We start from the raw sequence: 22,447 nt of genomic DNA, 5'->3' as shown, positions 1-22,447 counted from the left end.
TTTTGATTCAACATGATAATTGTCTGGGATGAACCAAAATACAGTCAGGATTCATCTTAAATTTGTAGGTTAGTTGTCAGGGATTATCAAGCCCATAGCTCTTAGCCTTTTATATTAAATGACCCACTAATTTCTAGGAAAATTTTTTGTAGTCATACATATTGTATTCCATCTCAGAATGTAAAGAGGAGGAAAAGACTTAATTATATAAAGACAAAAATAAGAGTTTTAATATAGCAAGAAACAATACAATATAACTTTTATTTCCTTGCAAGTTTACATCGAGATTCTGTAATTACAACAATGAAAGCTAAATCTTAATACTGTGCTTATTAAGTAAGATAACTGTGTATTTTAAAGTGCAGGCATTGTACTTCCCATTTCCAGGACTCAAGTCTGACTTTATGAAAATAACCGGTTTCCCTGAACCCCTTCACTAAATATTACCCTGCTCACACTCCAACAGATCGTCAGTTTGGAGGGATATGTTGTGTATCTTTATACGTACATGTATATGCTTCTAAACTGTTGTTTTCTGAGCACCTCTGCAAAAACAGTGATTATGTGTGAGTGTGGTGAAAGTGTTGAATGATGATGAAAGCATTTTCTTTTTGGGGATTTTCTTTCTTTTTTGGGTCACCCTGCCTCGGTGGGAGACGGCCAACTTGTTGAGAGAAAAAAAGAAAAAAAAAAAAAAAAAAAAACTGTGTATTAACAACACAACTTAGCATACTTAATGCACCAAGATGTATGGAATATGCACAGACATACAGTGGAACCTCTGGTCACGACCGTAATTCATTCCTGGTCGCGACCCGAACCTAATTTCCCCATTGGATTGTATGTAAATATGATTAAACCATTCCTTGTCCCTTACAAACTGTATGTAAACATTTTTTTTTTTTAAGATTTTTATGCACAAAAATACATACTTGACCCCTTAACTGTCACAACCCCCAATCCTGAGGTGTCTCCTAGTGCCACAAAATTTAAAAAAAAAATCTTATGAAATGATAGGGAATCTTTTCCCAATTGTAATGACACCAAAAAAAAAACGAAATCTGATGGAAAACTGATGGAATTACGCTCTCGCGAAGTTAGCGACCTCGGCGATTTCGCCCACTTTGAGCCCTATTTTCGGCTAATTCCATTTATCCAGTTGACCAAACTGATAGCTATTTCTTTAGAACTCCGGTTTTTCTATTGAGTACAAGAAACTGCCCATTTACCGATTTCAACTACCCAATAACGTGGTCAGAAATTTGCAATTTGGCCAATTTCACGAAAATTAAAAAATATGACAATTTCAAAATAAGGTCCGGAATGAACAATGCAGACATTCCAGGCTCTAAAATAACATTTTCTTTGTTCATCAGTCATGTCTCCAGGCCCCTCTGATATTACTCTTGCTTTCTATTTTGAATTTTTATTCAAACAAAAAATAGAAGATTTACTGTTATGCAGGCTACTGTAATACTGAAATAATTGTACATATAATGTCAACCCATTCATGGCTGCATATTAGAATGGCTAGTTGGACATTTATTGGAAAATGACATCATTTGTTTACTTTTGAACATTGGCAAAAATCAAACATTTCCCCTACTTTGAGCTCCATTTCTAGGTTCTTTTTATAGTAAAACTAATTAAAATCACCTCTATTTCTATAATGTTTCCATTCTATCAAATGAGACCAAGAAAACGAGAATACAACCATAAATACTATACGAAAATAAACCACAAAGTCGGCATTTTAATTAAAAAAAAAATCAGAGTTTTTTTTTCTCATTGTGCACTGCGTGCTCCAGGATTTTTTTTATATGGTGCACACTGACCACACAGACCCATTCTCTCACATGTGGGCCTACCAGCTTTCTCCTGCTTGATTTGAAGCCGCTAGAATTTATGAGTATACAGTGGACCCCCGGTTAACGATATTTTTTCACTCCATAAGTATGTTCAGGTGCCAGTACTGACCGAATTTATTCCCATAAGGAATATTGTGAAGTAGATTAGTCCATTTCAGACCCCCAAACATACACGTACAAACGCACTTACATAAATACACTTACATAATTGGTCGCATTCAGAGGTAATCGTTATGCGGGGGTCCACTGTATATATGTCAAACACAGTACCTCGTAAGACGTATACGTGTATATACGACCGAAACAGTCAAAGGGTTAATTATACCACAGAATGCAGTGTAATAGTAAACTAAATGTAAAAATCTTGAATAACACTGAAAAAACCTTGAACAACAGATAAAACTAACACTGCATAAGTCCGTTCTAGACCCTTATGAACTGTCTGCTGTAAACTGTTTTTTTTTTTTAGAGAGAGTTTTAAGCACAGACAAAACCAAAGTTTGAAAAATCCTTAATTATACAAAATAATGCACAGTTTAATAGAGAAAAACCCTTAAATAACAGAGAAAAAACATACCGTAAACAACCAAGAAAACTAACCTTGCATGAGTTGACTTCTGGCGTTAAGGAAGTGAGGAGGAAGGTAAGTGGGGAGGTGGTTACTGTTTTGAGGAAGAGTCCACCTCCACGATGGAGGGACTTTCTTCTTCAGGTGTTTTCTCTCATTTAGCTGGTGAAGCACACTTCACCATAAATCGATCTAATGTGACTGGTCTTTTCCTTCACATTAAGACATTACGGAAATGAGAGACGACATTATCAAATGACGCAGAATGTGAAAATTGGCGTGGCTGTGTTTGTTCGGCACCCGATTATGTGTTAGTAACCAGATGCAAAAATTTGGCAAATTTTTTGGTCGTGAACTAATTTGTTCGTGTTTGGAAGCGTTCATGAGAGGTTCCACTGTATCTGGAAAGCATGAAATTCCCCTCAGCATACCTGTATCATAGAGTGTCCTTGATGGAGGTTTGTGTGTGAGTCTTCCTTCATGGTCACCAGCTTGGGCAGCAAACTCTGCCAGGTCCTCACTATTGAATCTCATGCTCTTGTGATCTGTGTTCTTAGTAATGGCTCACTACAAGACTAGTCTGTAAAATATTGTAATGATAGAGTTTAAAACTAAATAAGGGTTCATTACAGTAGTAAACTCAGTACAGTAATATGTGAATAAATGTCCAGCAACTGTATAAGAGATTAACAAATGAAAAATTCAACCAGCATGGATCATACAAATAACCAAAAAGAATAATGACCTGATTCTCAAATAAATTGCAGACTTTATTTGGATTGTTTACTAGGAGGGGTGGTAACCCAGGAAAACTGAAGGAAGCCAATAAACATGGCTTATTTCCATTGGGATCTTTTGATCCTCTTCCCCAGGATGCAACCCATCACCATCAGCTAACACCTGGGTATTTACTGATAAGTATGAGGAGGAAGCGAGGTGTGGAGGAGGCGGCATGGAGGTGAAGGTTTGGAGGAAGAGGCAAGGAGGTGAAGGCATGATGTGGCACATAAGGTCACCAGGGGACAACCTATTATTTCTCTGGGGAAACCTTAAATCCACAGGGGTCACATAGCACCTCAGGGAAATATGAGGCAATCAGGTCCAGTCCAAGGAAAATGGAGTTTTGCTCCAATTCCTGGCATCAAGATACCTTCAACAGCACCAACTGCCACCTGAAGGGCCTCAGGTGGCAGTTTCTACACAACAGGTGCCCCTGATATTCTCACTCAACTTGCATTTAATTTATTATGCATGTGGCAGCTGGTGTTACATTCTTTCTCTCACACACACACACTCATACTAACAAAGGCTGCAAACCTCACTCAAGGAGAAAGATCTTGGGGTGACCATAACACCGAGCACATCTCCGGAGGCACACATCAGCCAGATAACTGCTGCAGCATATGGGCGCCTGGCAAACCTGAGAATAGTGTTCCAATACCTTAGTAAGGAGTCGCTTAAGACACTGTACACTGTGTACGTCAGGCCCATACTGGAGTATGCAGCACCAGTTTGGAACCCACATCTGGTGAAGTGCATCAAGAAATTAGAGAAAGTACAAAGGTTTGCAACAAGGCTAGTTCCGGAGCTCAGGGGAATGTCCTACGAAGAAAGGTTGAAGGAAATCAGACTGACGACACTGGAGGACAGGAGGGTCAGGGGAGACATGATAACATACAAAATAATGCATGGAATAGACAAGGTGGACAGAGACAGGATGTTCCAGAGAGAGGACACAAAAACAAGGGGTCACAATTGGAAGCTGAAGACTCAATTGAGTCACAGGGATGTTAGGATGTACTTCTTCAGTCACAGAGTTGTCAGGAAGTGGAATAGCCTATCAAGTGATGTAGTGGAGGCAGGAACCATACATAGCTTTAAGACGAGGTATGACAAAGCTCAGGAAGCAGAGAGAGAGGACCTAGTAGCGATCAGTGAAAAGGTGGGGCCAGGAGCTGAGTCTTGAACCCTGCAACCACAATTAGGTGAGTACACACTGTATATAGTGTGCATTAGCCCCACATTGGAGTATGTAGCACCAGTATGGAACCTACACCTGGTCACGCATGTCAAGAAATCAGAGGTGCTGATGTTTGTAATAAGACTAGTCCTGGCACTAGGGGATATGATGACACTAGAGGAATGAAGGACAAGATAAGATGAGATTTGCTTGGATTTTTAACACAGGTTTGCCACCTAAAAAACCCAAGAATATAATTGAATCATTGTTTTCACAAATAGCATTTTTGAATATATGAATACGTGTATATCTTTCGTCTTATATAAATTAGATTCACTTATAATTAATAATCTACTGTACAACTATGATATAATTAATATTCTACTGTACAACTATGATATAATTCTTAGTGTTAAGTAGTCAGTAAGCCAAAAATGTTAAGTCGACCCATAATGCCTAGGCATAATAGAGGCTCTCTTTGCATTGCAACCCATTATTGTAAATACATTACTGTAAATCCAACCTTTCCTAGGCTGACCCCTACCCTGCCTTCCTTCCACTAATCAGTCTGTAGTGGAAGGAAGGTGGGGTAGGGGTCGGCCTAGGAAAGGTTGGAGGGAGGGGGTGAAGGAGGTTTTGTGTGTGAGGGGCTTGGACTTCCAGCGGGCATGCAGGAGCGTGTTTGATAGGAGTGAATGGAGACAAATGGTTTTTAATACTTGATGTGCTGTTGGAGTGTGAGCAAAGTAACATTTATGAAGGGATTCAGGGAAACCGGCAGGCCGGACTTGAGTCCTGGAGATGGGAAGTACAGTGCCTGCACTCTGAAGGAGGGGTGTTAATGTTGCAGTTTAAAAACTGTAGTGTAAAGCACCCTTCTGGCAAGACAGTGATGGAGTGAATGATGAAAGTTTTTCTTTTTTCGTGCCACCCTGCCTTGGTGGGAATCGGCCAGTGTGTTAATAATAAAAATAATAATAATAATCTCAATGTACTATTTGCAAAGACAAAAATAAATAAATAAACGAAGTCAATACGTCATCAAGGACTGTGTCTTCTTTCCATTGTGGTCCTTCAATCTTGTCCTACAGGATGCCACCCACACCAGTCAACTAACACTCAGGTACTGCTAGGTGTATAGGGACAGTAAGTGGGACAGTAGGTGTAAGGTGACTAACACCCTGGTACCTACTTTCAATTAAGCGAACAGACAAAGCAGATGTAAAGAAACATGCCCAATGTTTCTACTCGGCTGAGGAATGAACCACAAACACTCAATGTGTAAGGAAAGACGGGTAATGGGATAACAATGTACAAAATACTGAGAGGAATTAATATGGTGGACAGGGACAAATTGTTGCGAGTCAGAAAACAGGAATACAAGGGTACAGCTGGAAGTTGTTGGAAACACAGATGAGTCACAGGGATGTTAGGAAATATTTCTTCAATCTTTGAGTAGTCAAGAAATGGAATGACCTGGAGATTGGAGTGGTTGAAGAAGGATCCATGCTTAGCTTTATGAGGAGGTATGATGAATTAACTTGTATCTGTTTTTATGCTCCCATTAATACCATGTACAGTATTAGACCTTTAAATATTATTATTATTATTATTATTATATATTATTATTATAATCATAACTAAGCACTAATCCCATAAGTCATACAGTGACCTTTAAATATAAAAAAAAACTATGCAAATTTTAAATACAGTATAGGTCAAGTTTTACCCGAAATACCATAAGATAAGATTTCATTCGGATTTTTAACCCCGGAGGGTTAGCCACCCAGGATAACCCAAGAAAGTCAGTGCGTCATCAAGGACTGTCTAACTTATTTCCATTGGAGTCCTCAATCTTGTCCCCCAGGACGCGACCCACACCAATCGACTAACACCCAGGTACCTATTTGCTGCTAGATGAACAGGACAACAGGTGTAAGGAAATGCGTTGAAATGTTTCCACCCGCCGGGAATCGAACCCGGGCCCTCCGTGTGTGAAGCGAGAGCTTTAGCCACCAGGCCACCGGGCTTTCAGATTATTGTATATTTTATAGTTTTTTTTGAAATAGAAATTTATATTTATATTTATGCAAGGCTCTCAAAATCAAGAGAGAGTGACCCTAGTACTGACCAGGATGAGGCAGGGCCAGGAGCTGAGACTCAACTCCTACAACCACCTATAGTTGAGCACACATTCTTGTACCTTTATTCAGGTACAGGTACACATAAATACAATTACTATACATACTAACATACGTAAATTACCTCGGGTAAGCCCCCCAAAAAATCATGGTGAATTATTTCCATTGGGGTCCTTGTTAACACGAACATAAATGGAGAAGTTAACTACTGACAATGTTAAGTTCATGTGGGCACAACTACACAATTTTAGACGATTATAGTTATCACAAGAAGGTAACAAGTGTTAATCACCAGGGATAACCCTGGCAGTTAGTTAGTTAGTTAGTTAAGTGATGATAAATGTCAGTCTTAACCACTTCCATTATAATCTTAAGTCACCCCACCACTGGAGTTAACAGTTGCGACTACAGGAGGAGACCACAAGAGAGCTTAATAAATCCTAAATTATTTTTTTTGTGTGTGTACCTCATGAGTACTAACGAAAAAGAAAATATTACAACCTGCAGAGTAAGGTGTGACGACCTTGTAGTGTGGTGGACCACCTCACACCTCGCCATCACTGGTAAAAATGTTCATATTGGGAGGGTTTGGTGGCTGTTATTCCTGACTAGGACAGTGTAACCAGTTCTTGTGATTTAAGTTAATAATTATGTGTTTCTTTTTTTTTTGTTTATTTTGTAGAAGTGCAGGAATATTGTACGGCTTGCTTTGGAAGCCGGTCATTAACTTCCCTCCAGATGCTCGCGTCATTTTTTTTTTTAAGGTTTAGAGTTCTTGGAGAAGAGAGATAAGATAAGCAAGAAAGTAAATTTATTTGGGTACAGTATATACATAAGTGTAGTTACGCAGATTCAGGTGATTACAATTGTCATCAATAGTAACATATATGTAAATTACTTAGGATAATCCCAAAAATGTCAAAGTGATTTATTCCCATTTGGGTTCTTGGGGTCCACCATTAACTCATTATTAATGGTTATTTTCTATTATATTATTGCCAATAATACACTGGAAATGGAAATACAAGCACAGCAATGGAAATAAGTCACTTTTGACATTTTATGGGGGCGGGGGTTATCCTGTGTAATCTACCCATGTGTTGCTATGTATGATAATTTATGTGAATGTATTTATGTGTACCTGTACCTGAATAAACTTACTTATTTACTAAAGATTTCTCCTCAACATTTAATAGTAATTTAATTCGGGACTGGAGAGGGAGGTTGTGGAACAAATATTCATATGTAATTTTTTCTTCTTAAGTTACAGTGCTGAACTTTATTGAGTTATCCCAGGTTAAATTCTACATTACATATTAAGTCAGTCAAAAAGTTTAATTTTGTCTGCGAAACCTAAATATAAGCATTTATTTAGGCCTAAATACAGCTTGGTGGGTGGAGTGGCCCTTAATTACAACAAGGACAACAGTGGAGTCCTTCAGGTGTGTTGCTGCTGCTGTGGTGTCAACGTTTCGCACTTTCTTCTATTTTGAGAGTCAGTATTGATTTTTCTTGCCCTGGGACGTTTTGCCCTCATACGGTGCAGCTGCTGGTTGAGTTGTGTGTGGAAATAAGTCACTATCTGAATTATTTTGGGGGGTTATATTAGGTAATTTACACACGTGTTGTTATATATGATGATTTTGTGTACCTATTTATGTGTACCTGTATCTGAATAAACCTACTTACTTAGCAGTTCCTGCTTCACTTCAGAGAGACTGTTGTTGTTGTTGACCCCTGCGACCCCTGGTGGTTTAGTGCTTAGTTTTGATTATTATTAATAATTCACCAATTTGTGATTGCAAGAGTTGAGTCTCAGCTTCTGGTCCCGCCTCTCCTCTTTTCGACTCTAGGTTAAGATGAGATTTTGTTCGGATTTTTAGCCCCTGAGGGTTAGCCACCCACGATAACCCATGAAAGGCAGTGTGTCATCGAGGGACTGTCTGTCTTATTAGCACTGGGGTCCTCAGTCTTGACCCCCAGGATGCAACCCCACACCAGTTGACTAACACCCAGGTACCTACTTGCTTGCTAGGTGAACGGGACAGTAGGTGTAAGGAAATGCACCCAGTGTTTCCACCCTTGCTGGGAATTGAACCACAGACACTCAGTGTGTGTGAAGCGAGAGCTTTGCCTACCAGGCCACGGGTCCCTACCACTTAGCTAACTTGCTCATTCCACTTGAGTCAAATCAAATAGAAATCAAAAGATAAGATTTGTTGGTTTTTTTAACCCAGGGTAAGGAGGGTTATACACCCAGTATAATCCAAGAAAGTCAGTATGTCGCTGGGGACTCGGGCCCGTGGCCTGGTAGACAGCACACACACTTCACACGCTGAGTGTCCGAGGTTCAGTCCCCGGCAAGGGTGTGTTTCCTTGCACCTGTTATCTTGTTCACCTATCAAGCAAGTAGGTACCTGGGTCTTTGTTGACTGGCGTGCATCACTCCTTTGGGGACAAGATTGAGGACTGCAATAAAAATAAGATGAACATCAAAATGGTATACAATACCGACAGGTTGGTAGGTAAGACACATAGGCAACAGTTAGGCAACTTTATTCCGAAACGTTTCGCCTACACAGTAGGCTTCTTCAGTCGAATACAGAAAGTAGGCAGGAACAGTAGAGATGTGAAGACGATGTAATCAGTCCATCACCCTTGAAGTCGTAGAATTTGAGGTTGTCAGTCTCTCAGCCTGGAGAAGTTCAGTTCCATAGTCAGGAACTAGTTCCTGACTATGGAACTAGTTTCAGAATAAAGTTGCCTAACTGTTGCCTATGTGTCTTACCTACCAATAAAAATAAGACAGACAGTCCCTCGATGATGCACTGCATTTCTTGGGTTGTCCTGGATGGCTAAACTTCCAAGCTAAAAAACTTATCTCTCTCTTATACATGTATTATATTCACTCCTGGCAGTTTTTTATTTATATATACAAATACACTATGCAAAATATTGAAATTCCAAGCACTTTTGTGATTTCTTGATAATGTGAGAAATCATGAAAGCATTTGGAAGCTCACTATTTTTCCACTTTTTTTTTTTTTTTATTTTTTTTTTTTTTCATATTGTGACATCATCTGTTTACTGTGATCTTATTAGACAAATACACATGTGTGTCTGACTTTTTTGGGTTATCCTAGGTTATTTACACATGTGTGACTATGTATGATAATTTTACTTATGTGGACCTGTACCTAAATAAACTTATCCCAATTGTGCAATGCTGCACATGATTTATCATTTTTACTGGTAGGTAAATTTAATATATGGAAAAGGGAAAATGAGGCAAGTACAAAAAGAAATGTACCTAATCACTAGAGTACAGCAATTTGTTCAGCAAAGATCAGAGGGCATCCAATGAAATTAATATTTTTCCTGCAGAATAATGGAAGATTTGTTGTTCAGCTTTAATGCGGTGGAAGTAACAAACCACCCAAATAACCCACATGCTGAGCATCCTCACTTCTCCCTGTACAAGGCTAAGAACACTGGCTCATCACAACATGAGCGTAGAAAAAGAGTACTGGAGGCAAGGAAAGAGTAAGTATTAATGGGTATGGCCTAAAACTTGGTTTATAACAAAAATAGCATATGCTACACAAATACCCACACATGGGAGAATGAAACTGTGTGTGTGAGTGTTTGTGTATTGTTCCAGTCCCAGTATTGTGCCTTTTTATTCTTGTTGAAAGTATAGTGTATATTATTATTTAGTTCTTTGGCAGACTTGATCAGAAAATTCTGCAGTGACATTGCCAAGTCAAAAAAAAAAAAAAATAAGCTTTGACTATACTTGTATAAGATCTTTTCAAAGAACTGTGTTTTCAAAGCAAAATTAAGAATTTGAGTTGGCTAGATGACTTTGATTTCATGACAGTTACTTTCATGCTCAAACTGAATGTGAATATTGATGCCTACATCCATACTATTCTTTTGCTCAAATGAATTTTATTTAGAAGCTGATATATATATTTTTCTAGAAAGTTGATGCTTGTTATTAACTCAAAATTTGGAATACACAAGGTTTTAAATTATCTCCAGTATGAAACAAAAATTTGAAAGAAGTTTTAATATTAATTTTAAATTTTGGCATTTATATACTAGTGTCTATCTGAATAGGAGCTATTTTACACTACAAAAGTAAATTATCTCTTCCAGTTTGAAAGAAAGGATCCCATTTAATTTTATTTTATTATTAACACACTGGCCGATTCCCACCAAGGCAGGGTGGCCTGAAAAAGAAAAACTTTCACCATCATTCACTCCATCACTGTCTTGCCAGAAGGGTGTTTTATACTACAGTTTTTAAACTGCAACATTAACACCCCTCCTTAGTAGGAGGCTGGTAGACAGCAGCCACCCAGGGAAGTACTACCATCCTGCCAGATGACTGTGAAACAGAAACCTGTAACTGTTTTACATGATGGTAGGATTGCTGGTGTCTTTTTCTGTCTCATAAACACGCTAGATAACAGGGATATCTTGCTACTCCTACTTACACTTTGGTCACACTTCACAGACATGCACATGCATATATATATACATACATACATCTAGGTTTTTCCCCTTTTTCTAAATAGTTCTTGTTCTTCTTTATTTCTTCTATTGCCCATAGGGAAGTGGAAAAGAATCTTTCCTCCGTAAGCCATGCGTGTCGTATGAGGCGACTAAAATGCCGGGAGCAATGGGCTAGTAACCCCTTCTCCTGTAAACATATACTAAAAAAGAGAAGAAGAAAAACGTATTTAATCTACATTGAAATTTTGTTGCAGTGTGTAACCCCTATCTTTAACTATTTCCAGTAGTAATTTAGAAGAATGCATGTCCTTGCCTCGAGAAGAAATGTAAGTGTGAAAATGAGTTCTGATGCCTATGATCACTAATAGGTACACTTCTTCCTATATTTTTCATATAGTGTATGTAAAAGTAAAAGAACCTTCAGCAATACTGAATGCTTGATGTGGTGTGTAGTTATCTTAAACTTTTTCCAGCATTGTAGAAAGCTGCATGTCTTGGCTTAGAGGAGAAATGTTTGTATGTATGAATGTAGATGTGTGTTTAGCAACAGACATCGGTGTTCCATATTCCACTACTACATGCATATATATGTTCTGATGTTTGTACTAATAAAATCTTATATCATTAATTATATTATTATTATTATTATTATTCATGGGAGGAGTGCTAAACCCATATGGATCATACAGCAACTGGGGAAATGAGAGGCAAAATAGGTTCAGTTCAAGAAATGATAGGATAGACTCAGTAAATTTATTATTCATTAGCTTTTAGCAGAATACATCTACAGATTGCAATACATATTACAGTAGTCCTGGTAACTGGAAAATATTTGCAGACAAAACCTTTATTGTAAAGACAATGTTTTGACCACACAGGTGGTTTTATAAAGTCAGTCACTGATTTAATAATGCCCCTGTGTGGGCCAAATAATGTCCTATTACCATACTTGTAGGCACTCCTGCCATTCCAGTACACTAGTTCTTTTAAGAGGTGACAAAAACTTAATGGTAACTCTGTACTGTGTTTCTCCAATTACAATACACTACTGTTTCTCTTTTCAGGTAAAAAGCTGCTTATAATCAACTGTTGTCTAATGGCAATTCATGTACTGTTAATTGGCTTACAATATTAAATTTCAGGGCTCGTTATGATTTGCTGATGCATCTGCGAAGTATAGAAGAGGAGTCGGCAGAATCATCTGACTCCTCAGTTGATAACATGGAATGTGAACAGGTAAAAGTTGCAACAGTATGATATGTAACAATTAATATAATGCATTACCATGCAGGGTTAGTGCTAATAATAAAAAAAAATGTTTCATGTTTCAAATTAATAGTCAAATTTTATACAGAAATTGACATTTAAACTTAATAGTCATTACAGCATTGGAACACTAATGCACATGATTTAAACAATAAATTAGCCTTAGGAGTAACCAAATTGAAGTATATCTACTGCAGTTTGAGTAGCTACATATTGCAAAAATGTTGGTGGAGAATTTGCACTGTGCCCATAATTTAACTGTAAACCGTTCTGGGAGTCACTGCCCCGGTAGAGTAGACCCAGCACAGGCCCCAGTTGCAGCCTGATCCATCAGGCTGTTGATACTCGCAGCATACAGTCATTGTTGTCAGCGCGGCAGACGAGGAACTGATTTGAGGAACTTCTCAATTTCCCACTTTAAAACAACTAAAGGTTTGTTTGCACAGTAATTTCCCTTATGAATAAAGGGTGTTAAAATAACTTGGTCCCTTTTCACAATGCATTGCACCCCTACTTCTCATAGGGGATATTTTAAGTCCTGTACATAGTAAGTTTCATGCTTTTGTAAAAAGTGATTTTGGTGTGCAGATTTAAATTCATTCCCTCCAGAATTTTGCAGGTGCAAATTATGCTGTATCTTTCTTGTCTATGGTTCAGGGAGCACAGTTCTAGGGTCTTTAGGCATTGCCAATAATTTAGGTTATTGATTGAATTTATACAGGCAGTGAAAGCTCACAGTATATTCTCTTCATCTGCTATTTTGCCTGCCTTAAAGAGGCTGTTAGTGTACAGCAGTACTGTAGTTTAGAGAATAAGTGACCTAAGAGGATTGTCATTACCTTGGCATCTCTTGTTTTGATGGTTGTAGTTATCCTGACATTTTTTCTTGCAGTTGTATTATTAACCTTGTGAACCTCAAATGCAGGATCCTCTGACATTATCGCTCCTGAGTACTTTGCATTAATTTTTTTCTGTATTGAGTGATTTGAGTTTGTTTTATACTCTGTTCCACCCTTTTTTCTCATTCTTTCTTGAATGGGTAGCTGAAATTTGTCCTCAGTGAATATCATATTTCCTGTGGTCTGTTTTAAAAGACCTGGTTTATATCAGTTTGGAGATTTGTTGCTGTGTCCTCACTGGATTCTACTGTTATCTGCTATGATTTATCTGTCGGATACTGGGATGAGAAAAAGACGGGAGCAAGCGCTGTGCCTTGAGGAATAGAGCTTTTCATTTTGGCAGCCTCTGAATTTATTTTACTGGCTATTACTCTTGAGTTTGATTTGTTATAGTTAAAAATTCATCTGCTCACTTTTTCAGTTATTTATTTTGCATGCATTTCGTGTGCTACTACACCATGATTACACTTGTTGAAGGGTTTTGCAAGTCTTTGTATACTACACTTGCAGTTTGCTTGTCTTGAAATTGCTTCTAAACCATGTTGTAATGATCCAGTAATTGCGAGAGGCAGGAGCAATCTATTCTAAACTCATGTTACCCTGGTATGTGCAGTTGTGAATCTGTGTTTAACAGTGTTGCTTCTTAAAGCTCTTTCAAAGATTTTTATAATGTGGGACATCAGTCTATAGTTTTGTGCAGTTGTCTGACTGCCACCTTTGTGAAGTGGGGGGTATATCAATAGTATTTTATAATGACTTTATGGTGAATCCTTTGTCCAGACGCCCATCTCCACAGGATACTTAAGACATGTGATGTCAGTTTTTGCAACTCTTGGTGAATAGGTAATAATTTGAATCTGCACTTGGGGCAGAGTGAATAGACATACATACTATCAGTGCCTTGTTAAGTGAAGATTATTTCTATAAACAGCACTGCAGTCCTGTACAATGAAAAATTAATACTATTTTTATATGCTATAGATGTGATATTCCAGACTCCACAATTTTTTCTTCGATAACAGATTCGAAAGTGTTACTCACGGCCTAGAAAATATCGTAACTTTCTCATGTTAAGTGAATGGCTGGTGGATGTGCCAGATGATTTTGCTACAACTTACTTTGCTTTACCATGTCCAGTTGGAAAACGATCTCTTATTGTCTCTGCCAGGGTGAGTTGTCAAGAATCTTTTATGCAGATTTATTACATTTTTGTAATTTGTATCTTTACTGACATGCATAATTACCTTTTATATTGGTGATTACAATGCATACATATTTATGAATTACTGTATATGTTGTGTTAGAGTACCTGAATCAAAATTATTCATTACTGTGACATGTAACATAATTTTTACGATAGAGTATAATGTATTTATCACCACCAGGGAAGAACGCGTGCATATTCAAAATCTGGCGTCATGGTAAGCCAGTTCCCTTCGTTGCTGCCTGGTGGCAACCGCCACACATGTTCTAAAGGGTATGCCTTGCTAGACTGCATATGGTCTGAAGTCAACAAGACGTACTATGTTTTAGACCTTATAGTTTGGGTCAACCAGTCCATCATGGAGTGTGAGGTATGTGTTTTTTTTTTTTTTTCTTATCTCCCTAACAAGTTGGCCGTCTCCCACCGAGGCAGGGTGACCCAAAAAGAAAGAAAATCCCCAAAAAGAAAATACTTTCATCATCATTCAACACTTTCACCTCACTCACATATAATCACTGTTTTTTCAGAGGTGCTCAGAATACAACAGTTTAGAAGCATATACATATAAAGGTACACAACATATGCCTCCAAACTGCCAATATCCCAAACCCCTCCTTTAAAGTGCAGGCATTGTACTTCCCATTTCCAGGACTCAAGTCCGGCTATATAAAAATAACCGGTTTCCTTGAATCCCTTCAATAATATTACCCTGCTCACACTTCAACAGCTCGTCAGATCCCAAATACCATTTGTCTCCATTCACTCCTATTTAACACGCTCGCGCACGCTTGCTGGCAGGCCAAGCCCTTCGCCCACAAAACCTCCTTTACCCCCTCCCTCCAACCTTTTCGAGGACGACCCCTACCTCGCCTTCCTTCCTCTACAGATTTATACGCTCTCCAATGTCATTCTACTTTGATCCATTCTCTCTAAATGACCAAACTACCTCAACAACCCCTCTTCTGCCCTCAGGTATGTATAGTAACATGAATGCAAGGCAACCTAAATATTTGCTGAATTAAAAATATTGATATAGTTAGTTCACTTTTAAAACTCCTCTATATGCTAGTGAGAAAGCGCTGTCTAGTACACCCGAAATTTAATAGAATGTGGAAAGGCCTTCATAGTACTCTTTTCATTTTTGAATGACCTTTTTCAGTTGCATTTATGAAGGGATGCAAGGAAACCAGTTAGCCGGACTCGAGTCCTGTAGGTGGAAAGTACAGTGCCTGCACTCTGAAAGAGTTGGGATATTTGCTGTTTTTATCTGTAGTAGTGGCTCACCTCTGGCAAGACAGTGATGGACTGAATGATGGTGAAAGTGATTTTTCTTTTTTTGGGTCACCCTACCTCAGTTGGAGATCGCTGGTGTGTTAAAAAACAAATTACTACTGTGATGTTTTTTGGTGGTTTGGATATTAAGAGAGGATGAAGCAAAAAAAGATGACTTGGAGGGTGTATAAATCTGTAGTGGAGGGAAGGCAGAGTAGGGGTCCCCTAGGGAAGGTTGGAGGTGGTAAAGGCAGTTTCATGTGCAAAGGGCTTGGATATCCAGCAGGCATGTGTGAGCATATAGATAGGAGTGGAGGCAAATGGTTTTTGGGACCTGATGTTCTGTTGGAGTGTGAACAAGGTAGCATTTTGTAAGGGGCACCAGTTAGCTGAACTTGAGTCCTGGAGGGAATTAGTACTGTGCCTGCACTCTACAGGAGGGGTGGGGATATTTGCTGTTTTGAGGTGTAGTATCTATATGCCTCTGGCAAGACAGTGATGGAATGAATGATGAAAATGTTTTTTCTTTTTTGGGTCACCCTACCTCAGTGGGAGATGACCAGTGTTAAAAAATAAATGTAAATTTTTTCCCCAGTTTTGTATTATATAGAATTTTGATTGAAGTTTGAATTTTCTTTTCTCAGTTTTTTCAACCAAATTTGGTTCTGTTTTGTATATGACTATTTTGTGCATCCTAGGTAGGAGATTGGTAGACAGCTACCACCTAGGGAGGTAACCGTCCTGCCAAGTGGATGTGAAATAGAAACCTGTATTTTTTTTTTTTCAACAAGTCGGCTGTCTCCCACCGAGGCAGGGCGACCCAAAAAAGAAAGAAAATCCCCAAAAAGAAAATACTTTCATCATCATTCAGCACTTTCACCTCACTCACACATAATCACTGTTTTTGTAGAGGTGCTCAGAACATAAGAGTTTGGAAGCATATACGTATAAAGATACACAACATATCCCTCCAAACTGCTAATATCCCAAAACCCCTCCTTTAGAGTGCAGGCATTGTACTTCCCATTTCCAGGACTCAAGTCCGGCTATATAAAAATAACTGGTTTCCCTGAATCCCTTCACTAAATATTACTAAATATATTAAACCTGTAATTGTTTTACATGATACAGTAGGATGGCTACTTCTACTTACACTTAGGTCACACTACACATGTAAATACAAGCATTTATATATACTCCCCTCTGTTTTTTTTTTTCTTTCTTACTAGTTCTTGTACTTGTTTATTTCCTCTTATCTCCATGGGGAAGTGGAACAGAATTCTTCATCTGTAAGCAATGCATATCATAACAGGTGACTAAATGCCAGGAGCAAGGGACTAGTAACCCCTTCTCCTGTATACATTACTAAATTTAAAAAGGAAACTTTCGTTTTTCTTGTTGGGTCACCTTGCCTTGGTGGGATACAGCCAATTCATTGAAAAAAATACAAACACGTATTTAAAGCATGTGTTTGAATGTTTTTCAGACTTTGTTTAGATTTGAGTGGCTGAAATCGAGAATATTGGAAGAAACACCTGAAGTATTAGAAGTATCAAGACTTAATCCATATAGGTAGGTAGTGCGAGGATTTGTTTTTAATTCTTTATGATTTTTCTATATAATAATTTTCAAAAATATGCATAAATATTTTTGAGTGGGTTAACTGTGTATAAATTAAAAAGAAAAGCCTCGGTTATATCACTGTATTAATTTTAATAATCATTTGGATTGTTGACAATATTTCCTTGATTCTCATTATCTTACTATACTGCCTTTTGTACATGCTACTCATCTCTTATTACAAAAAGTACCAGTATACACATTTAATATATGCACCCTTCAAAAGGGGTGCCTTGTTGATCAAATCTCATCTGGTTACCTCCTCTTCTCCAGGCATTGTGTAACCTTTAAGGGTTTAGCACCTTTCTATGAGTGGTAATAATTATTGACTTGTGCATTGATGTTTTTGCTGCATCCATAGATGACTTTAATAAAATACTGTACTACTTCTGCAGCTTTTGCATTGTTTATAAAATACAGTATGCATAACTAACTAAATAACAAAAAAGGCACAATACCGTGACTGGAATGATACACAAATAACCCGCACATAGAAGAGAGGAGCTTACGATGACGTTTCGGTCCGACTTGGACCATTTACAAAGTCACACTGACGAGAAGTAGAGCAGGACGGGTTTATATAGGCAGGAAGAGGTAGTAGTAGTGGTAGTAGTAGTGGCAGAAATGGAAGTAGAAATGGGGAAGTAAGGAGGAGGAGCCAGTCAAATACAAAGAAAGGGGAGCATTGCAAGGGAGCTAGGTGCCCACAGAGGGAGAGCAAGAACACAGAGGTGGGGGAGGGGGAAATAATGAAATAAATAATGAAGGAACAGAAACACAAGACAGAAGAAAGAAAGACAACCCAGAAGAGAAAAAAGGAAAGAGGAAAGGGAAAGAGGGAGAAGAAGAAAAAAGGAGGAATCGGGCTAAGTCACGGGTGTACTGAAGTTTGGAGCATTTTACAATGTAGTGGGAGAGGAAGGCATCTACAGAGACGAAGTCAGGACTAAGATTCATACAAGGAAAGTTGTGTATTAGGGAGGATTCAACCAGACGGCGACTGTTAAAGTTGGAAATAGGGAAGACAGTTTTAACAACAAAGTTGGTAGAATTACCGACAATATGTTAAGTAAAAGGACACAAGTGCAACTAATGTGACATTTTATTGTGGCAACGTTTCACTCTCCAGGAGCTTGATAAAGCTCCTGGAGAATGAAACGTTGCCACAATAAAATGTCACATTAGTTGCAGTTGTGTCCTTTTACTTGACACAGTTTTAGCAGAAGACCAGTCAATAAGATGGCCGTGATCTCTGATGTGACAGAAAAGAGCATTGTTAGTGTTGGCAAGCCTGACACTATTTTTGTGCTCCCTAAGTCTCAGAAAGAGATTGGCCAGTTTCTCCAAAGTATTGAAGAGGACAGGAGGAGCAAGAAATAGACACCAGGAACATCTGTAGAGGGAGGAGAGGTATGAACGAGATTAGTGCGAAGAGTGTTAGTCTGGCGGAAAGTAAGCTTAACGACACTAACAAGGCTCTTTTCTGTCACATCAGAGATCACAGCCATCCTATTGACTGATCTTCTGCTAAAACTGTCTTCCCTACTTCCAACTTTAACAGTTGCCGTCTGGTTGAATCCTCCCTAATACACAACTTTCCTTGTATGAATCTTAGTCCTGGCTTCATCTCTGTAGATGCCTTCCTCTCCCACTACATTGTAAAATGCTCCAAACTTCAGAACACCCGTGACTTAACCTGATTCCTCCTTTTTTCTTCTTCTCCCTCTTTCCCTTTCCTCTTTCCTTTTTTCTCTTCAGGGTTGTCTTTCTTTCTTCTGTCTTGTGTTTTGTTCCTTCATTATTTATTTCATTATTTCCCTTCCCCCACCTCTGTGTTCTTGCTCTCCCTCTGTGGGCACCTAGCTCCCTTGCAGTGCTCCCCTTTCTTTGTATTTGACTGGCTCCTCCTCCTTACTTCTGCATTTCTTCTTCTTCTTCTTCTTCTTCTTCTTCTTCTTCTTCTTCTTCTTCTTCTTTTTCTTCTTCTTCTTTTTCTTCTTCTTTTTCTTCTTCTTTTTCTTCTTTTTCTTTTTCTTCTTTTTCTTTTTCTTCTTTTTCTTTTTCTTCTTCTTTTTCTTCTTCTTCTGCTGCTGCTGCTGCTGCCGCCGCCTCTTCCTGCCTATATATACCCATCCTGCTCTACTTCTCGTCAGTGTGACTTTGTAAATGATCCAAGTCGGACTGAAACGTTGTCGTAAGCTCCTCTCTTCTATGTGCGGGTTATTTGTGTACAGTATGCACATTATCCTCCATAAACATTTCTTAGTTTTTATATTTGTTTATATTTTCAGATTTGAATGCATACCATTCTATGATTGCACACCTGAAACGTTGGCCAGAATGATTAGCGAACCACTGCCATTTACGGTACCGCTTGATGGAATTCTATTTTATCACAAAGAAAGTCATTATACTCATGGTCCCACTCCTTTAATTGGCTGGCTAAAAGCATACATGTTTCCAGAAATTTTAGGTAAGTGATTACCGTAATATGGTGGTATAGGAGTTAATAAGGCATTAGTACAAAATCATGTAATGTAAATGTTAACATTATCATTGATATAACACACAAACCAACATAAAGCTGTTTCAGCCTTCAACAGAGGCTGTTTTGAGTTAGAGGCTAAATTATGTAGCTATTGTTTCAACCTGTGTTTCATTTTGTCTCCACGTCAGTTTGTGTGTTATATCAATTGGTTTGTTACTATATTATCATAGATATAGAGAAAGAATTAAGAAATGGTGTAGGCCAGAGTGGATTAGGAGAAACACTGTTCTGTGCTTTAAGCATACAGAGGGGATATTAGACAATAGGGTGACAATGAAATATACAGTGCCTGTAGAGACTGGGACACAAATGAAAAGATAAGGGGTATATTAAGGAAAAGCACCATGAGAGGTCTTTGAAATTTAGCAGACCTAGTGGCTTATTTTTCATTCATGACAACTTCAAGGAGAATTTATTGGCAGTAAAATTGCCAGAAGTATGAGTAGAAGTAAATAATTAATTAATATTCACTAAATTCTTTCTCTGTATGTTATTTACCTTTGTATTATTTATTTCATTAGGTATTGCAGTACCAGAGCATTTGTTGTCAGAGAGACCTGCAAAGTATATCAACCTTCCTGCACATATCCAGTATGGAAAAGATAAAAAAGAAAAAGGAAAGCCAAGAAGTGAAAAGGTATGATATTTAATCCAAATGTCATTTTATGATATAATTGTTATGCTTTCTCTCTGCAGAGCAGTGCCACTCTTTCTTTTCTCTGGTCAGTCCCCCACAGTATATCTATCATTTTTCCATCCACCCACCTAATCCTATTCTGAAAAGGTCTCTCACTGGGTCACACTGCCATTAGTCTCTCTACAACTGTGACCTCTTTAGGGAATGTTCCTTGATGCTAGTGAAAGGTTTTTGATTCCAGGAATTGGACTTTACTTTCTCTTCCTTGGATTGAACCTAGTTGCCTCCCAGACAGTAAGGTCCTTTATGGTAGGTTTATTGCTTGTCTCCCCATAAATGTAAAAATAATAATAATAATACAGCTGCAAGACATTAATGCCCTGTTTATTTGCCTTCTAGTACAGCTGGAGAAGTATACAATGATGATAAATTTTCTATCATACTCTTGGACTATATTATTTTAAGATTATAAGTGGGATGTAGGACAAAATAAGGCATTTAACATAAAAACTTATATTTATTATCTTATTTATGCGCTTGTTTTTTGACAGATGGAAGTTATGTGCGCAGAGAACAATAGGAAAAACAAAGAGTCATTAATAACTGACACTATAGAGACTCAGATGGAATCATCAGCTACTTAGCTTGTGGGGGAAGCTGTGGTCAGCATCTGTGACTACAGCATATGGTATTGGCAATATATATAGTAGATTAATTGAAATGTTGTGTGGTAAGTTTTCATAGTTACCCGTCTTAACCTGAGAAAATATATCATACCGTGAAAATTTTTCTTATGGACTTTTACAGGTATCATTTGTCCATGCATGTTTTGTACGTCTGCATTCAATAAGCTAGAGGAAACATTAATTTACAACTTCTTGGTTACCTAGAATTTTTGTCATCTGGCCAGTTATAACAAGTGGTACATGTTGTTATAACTGGCTGAGAATCTCCCTGTCCCTCCATGTAAATATAGTTTAATCCATTTTTTAAATAATTTGTGTTTAAATTTTGAAGGAGTTGTCTTCAAACTTGAGAGACATGATTAAAAAAAAAATTGCTCTTGGGGAAATAAAAGCTAGTCTGGCTAGACGAGTACGTCTTGTCTGGCTGGTCTACATTTCAAGCAAGTCTAGATAGTTGTAATTATTTTGACAGTGATTATGTATGAATGATGGTGAAAGTGTTGAACAATGATGAAAGTTTTTTCTTTCTTCTTGAGTCCCCCTGCTTTGGTTGGAACAGCCGACGTGTTACAAAAAATTAAAAAAAAAAAAAAAAAAAAAAAAAAAAGTCGGTCACAATGAAGCCAAAGTTTAAACTGGTCTGTGTTTATGTATCTTAATCTTGTCCGTAACCTGTTTGGAATTTTTATTAACCCTTAAACTGTCCAAACGTAGATCTACATTTGTTCCCGTAGCGCTCCAAATGTAGATCTACGTTTTTTTACATGCTTTCTTATGGAGAAAATCAAGGTTGGAGCACTACGCTTGCAAACATAGATCTATGTTTGCACAGTTTAAGGGTTAAATTGGTTTACAGCTTGAGGCATTATAAATAAAAAAAATGTGTATTTTTTCTAGGGCATCACTGAGCTTAAAACCAAGATCACAGATATATAAAGGTCAGAGGTCATTTTAGTAGTGTTTATTTCTCTGCTTGCACATCCAATTTCATGTGCTTTAAGATAAAATAGAGAGAGCAAGGCAAGCTTTTCCTGGCCAGTATTTCACTGAGTTTTATAAACCAAGTTTTAAAGAAACACGTGTAACTATAATTTATATATTCCCCGAGAGTGTGAGAAAAGGTTTAGTAGTGACAAGTGAGATGAGACTAAATAATTAGATTAGGGTTTTTTACCCATTTTGATAGTTAAGCTATAAGCAGTGCAAAACTAAAAGCCCACCTTCATGGAAGTCATCACAAACTCACTGTAAACTTAA

The 22,447-nt window shown here is 37.9% G+C and overlaps 2 protein-coding genes across 6 annotated transcripts in view; one reads left to right on the top strand and one right to left on the bottom strand.

The window, feature by feature from the left end:
• The window catches only part of LOC128693228 (sesquipedalian-2), a 32,444-nt gene extending 25,198 nt beyond the window's left edge, over positions 1 to 7,246 (bottom strand). The window contains exons 1-3 of one of the 3 annotated variants that reach the window (XM_053782740.2): positions 7,039 to 7,246; positions 3,754 to 3,856; positions 2,868 to 3,016 (exon numbers count right to left, since the gene is read on the bottom strand). In XM_053782740.2, coding sequence (XP_053638715.2) covers positions 2,868 to 2,970 — 103 coding nt within the window. In that variant the 5' untranslated portion in view covers positions 2,971 to 3,016; positions 3,754 to 3,856; positions 7,039 to 7,246. The remainder of the gene's footprint in view (positions 1 to 2,867; positions 3,017 to 3,753; positions 3,857 to 7,038) is intronic. The other 2 variants (XM_053782741.2, XM_053782739.2) reach the window with 2 other exon arrangements.
• Positions 7,247 to 7,840: 594 nt separating this feature from the next.
• Positions 7,841 to 21,797, top strand: Snup (snurportin-1). 3 transcript variants are annotated; one of them, XM_053782738.2, is made up of 9 exons: positions 7,841 to 7,979; positions 9,922 to 10,080; positions 12,201 to 12,294; positions 14,246 to 14,392; positions 14,609 to 14,797; positions 17,186 to 17,271; positions 19,611 to 19,792; positions 20,389 to 20,504; positions 21,056 to 21,296. In XM_053782738.2, exons 2-9 carry the CDS (start codon positions 9,926 to 9,928, stop codon positions 21,146 to 21,148), a joined length of 1,062 nt encoding a protein of 353 aa, XP_053638713.1. In that variant the 5' UTR covers positions 7,841 to 7,979; positions 9,922 to 9,925; the 3' UTR covers positions 21,149 to 21,296. The 3 variants fall into 3 exon arrangements, with proteins under 3 accessions (XP_053638713.1, XP_053638711.1, XP_053638712.1); XM_053782736.2 differs by having other exon boundaries at positions 7,935 to 8,032; positions 21,056 to 21,797; XM_053782737.2 differs by lacking the exon at positions 7,841 to 7,979 and adding an exon at positions 8,015 to 8,146.
• The last annotated feature ends 650 nt before the right edge of the window (positions 21,798 to 22,447 follow it).

The sequence above is a fragment of the Cherax quadricarinatus genome, chromosome 28 (assembly GCF_038502225.1).
Source record: "Cherax quadricarinatus isolate ZL_2023a chromosome 28, ASM3850222v1, whole genome shotgun sequence".
Taxonomy (NCBI): Eukaryota; Metazoa; Arthropoda; class Malacostraca; order Decapoda; family Parastacidae; genus Cherax; species Cherax quadricarinatus.
The sequence above is the reverse complement of the archived record's forward strand: the minus strand, read 5'-3'. Positions and strand labels throughout refer to the sequence as shown.

What these genes read in the sequence shown, in the direction of transcription:
- Snup (XM_053782736.2), top strand. Translation starts at nt 9,926, where the DNA reads ATGGAAGATTTGTTGTTCAGCTTTAATGCGGTGGAAGTAACAAACCAC. An exon ending in GTACTGGAGGCAAGGAAAGA is followed by an intron (nt 10,081 to 12,200) that starts GTAAGTATTAAT and finishes ATTAAATTTCAG; the next exon opens with GGCTCGTTATGATTTGCTGA. An exon ending in ATAACATGGAATGTGAACAG is followed by an intron (nt 12,295 to 14,245) that starts GTAAAAGTTGCA and finishes CTTCGATAACAG; the next exon opens with ATTCGAAAGTGTTACTCACG.